The sequence below is a fragment of the Ipomoea nil genome, unplaced genomic scaffold, assembly GCF_001879475.1.
Source record: "Ipomoea nil cultivar Tokyo-kokei standard unplaced genomic scaffold, Asagao_1.1 scaffold2280, whole genome shotgun sequence".
In the NCBI taxonomy this organism is placed as follows: Eukaryota; Viridiplantae; Streptophyta; class Magnoliopsida; order Solanales; family Convolvulaceae; genus Ipomoea; species Ipomoea nil.
Window position 1 is genome coordinate 2782919 of NW_017618708.1, and position 2568 is coordinate 2785486.

General features: G+C 39.3%; 1 protein-coding gene across 1 annotated transcript; it reads right to left on the minus strand.

Moving 5' to 3' along the window:
* Positions 1–222: 222 nt before the first annotated feature.
* On the minus strand, positions 223–1987 carry LOC109150707. Its single transcript, XM_019298693.1, has 5 exons — positions 1666–1987; positions 1320–1565; positions 992–1073; positions 556–770; positions 223–472 (listed from the first exon to the last, which is right to left on the minus strand). Exons 1-5 carry the CDS (start codon positions 1908–1910, stop codon positions 352–354), a joined length of 909 nt encoding a protein of 302 aa, XP_019154238.1. The 5' UTR covers positions 1911–1987; the 3' UTR covers positions 223–351.
* Between the last annotated feature and the right edge of the window lie 581 nt (positions 1988–2568).

Below are 2568 nucleotides of genomic sequence, written 5' to 3' on the forward strand. Positions count from 1 at the left end.
TTTTTTTTTTTTTTTTTGAAAACAACCTAATGGGTTATTAAGTCACCTTGAATCTATGATTTACCTTCCACTATTCTGTCGGGGAGTGGAGATCTCGGAGTGAGGAAATTTCACCTTTTGTAGGCAAATAACACTCATCTAATCCGCTCTCGAATAATTACATTTGACATGCACTTATTTGGGCATTTCTTAGCACAAAGTTTCAATTAGAACTCAAAGAACTAAGGCATTGAACAAAACTTCATTCAAGTATGATATATACAAACACTGATGGTGCTGTTAGTGTTCTTCAACTGATACAAAATGGAAAGCTATTTCCCAGCATGCACAAAATGAGATCACAAAACAATTTCAAATACATTTTGGGGGATTCAAACACTTGTACACTGCAGATGGGGGCTGTTTATAAGCAGGAATGCTGCTAGCATCAACAAACCTAACTTCGCCTGGCGCAAATGCAAGATCCCTGTGTCTGCAAAATCGACCGGGTGAAATTCATATGAACAAATCGTAGGATTTCGACAATAGGAACAACACACACACAAAACAACTTGCCTTCGAAGATCAAGACCAATTAGACCGGCTTGCAGGATTGTTAAGTTGTCAGAATCCGGTGAAACAATAATCACTGTATCATCAGAGTATTGGGTTTCAAGAATCGACATGAGCTGTGTCACACGAACAAAGACATCCGAAGCACTTTCGTTTGGCGTTCCATCATCGATAGGAGGTGGCTTTATATTCGGTGAAAGGCTGTCTGATTCATACACCTGCAGATTTATTTGGAACTGTTGACCATATATATAATATATAAACATAAATGTGCAGTCCACTTTTAGTTGAGATGGAACATATGCTTCAATTGTAACGAAATGAATGCTAAGTACTAACAGAACAATATAATCTGCAATCTAAGCCAATTTGCAAAAGCCAAAAGGAGTACATAAAACCTTTTATCACCATTAAATCAATCTATGAATTAGTTTCTTACTTCAGATACTGAATCCAAACTTTTCCCCTCGTAAGCTCCCAGTCCACGAGCATCCAAAAAGCTATACTCGGGGACTATATAACTGCGGGCATTGAACCATTTTTTAATTGAAACACTGAATACGCATTACTCAACAAAACTGGAATAAAAATGCTTGTCATGGCCATACATTACAGAAGGAACAAGTAAAGTAAAGCTGTGCAAAAAAGTTTCAAGAAATCAAATAATAATCAGCTGTTAATAACTGCACCATTAGAAATGAGTGCCAAACAATGTTTCCTTCATCACTCAAAATAAAAAATAAAAAAAAAAATAGTAAATTGAATACCTTCTAGTGACACCATTAACAGCAGCAATGATCTCAGCAGCCTGATAAGCCCTTTGAGTAATGGATGGCCAAATCCAACAATTCTCTTCACAAGCCCTCATTTGCTTCAACTCCAAAGCAGCCCTAATTGTCTGTTTCTTTCCTTTCTCAGACAACCCATTATCCACTGAGGTTTTAGCAACTGGATTCGTGTTAATTATCCCCAAACTCTCATATTCCGATTCCCCTGCTCTCACCAAAAAGTACCTTAAAACCACCACAACAAACCTCCTTACATTTCAGCCATATCCATATAATGTAGTGTTAAATTAAAGTAGAAATTTCCATGAAAATAGAAGATAATTACCGGTTGCTGAGGCGATAAGGAGGCATTTGGAAGAGGCCACGAGCGTGGGAGATTGATAGGGAATCGATAAACGGATGAGAAGCGAAGAATGGGGCGAAGATTACGGAAAGGGACGTTAGGAGGTCGCGGCGGGTGATGATGGGTTTCAACTGTTTATGGGGATGAGAGTGGTGTTGCGGCGGCGGCGGCGGCGGAAGGCAACAACTCCGCGACGGGAGAGTGGTGGCGGGGAAGGTTTTCCACATCGGGATTTAACGATTGAGTTAACTGAATTCACAATTTCATAATATTAAACTATTTTTTTTTTATAAAAAGGGAAATGGCAAATTATAACACCTTCAAATACCTTAAGTTAACTGATTGGGTTACTGGAGTTGTGCATTAGTTAATTGTTGAAAAATATGTGCAAAAAACTTTTTTAAAAGGCTAATCGAAAAAACTGTTTTGAAAGCTTTGGCTAATATATTTATGTGTATATATTTTGTACCTATAATTAACTTGATTATTTAGAACAATTGGTAAATAAATTATAGAGTGCCAATAAGAGTTAGAATTGGGATACCAAATAGGAGTATATTGTAAAAAGTATCAATCAAAAACACTAATGTGATTGAAACTTCCCAGTTCGCGCACCTTGGGCTCGGGCACGTGTTCGGGCACAGCCCCAAGAGAGGGGGCAAGTCATGCGTCTCCGCCACATGACACGGGGTACGGATGAGCCTTTTCAAGCTCTCACGGACATCGTAGACCCTACGTGCTACAGTCAGGTAGTTGGACACCCACACTGGCGGGATGCCATGGATCAGGAGTTCAATGCCCTTCTGCATAACAATACCTGGAGTCTCACCCCGGCCAAACCTGGCATGAATGTAGTAGGGTGTAAATGGGTTTTTCGCACGAAAT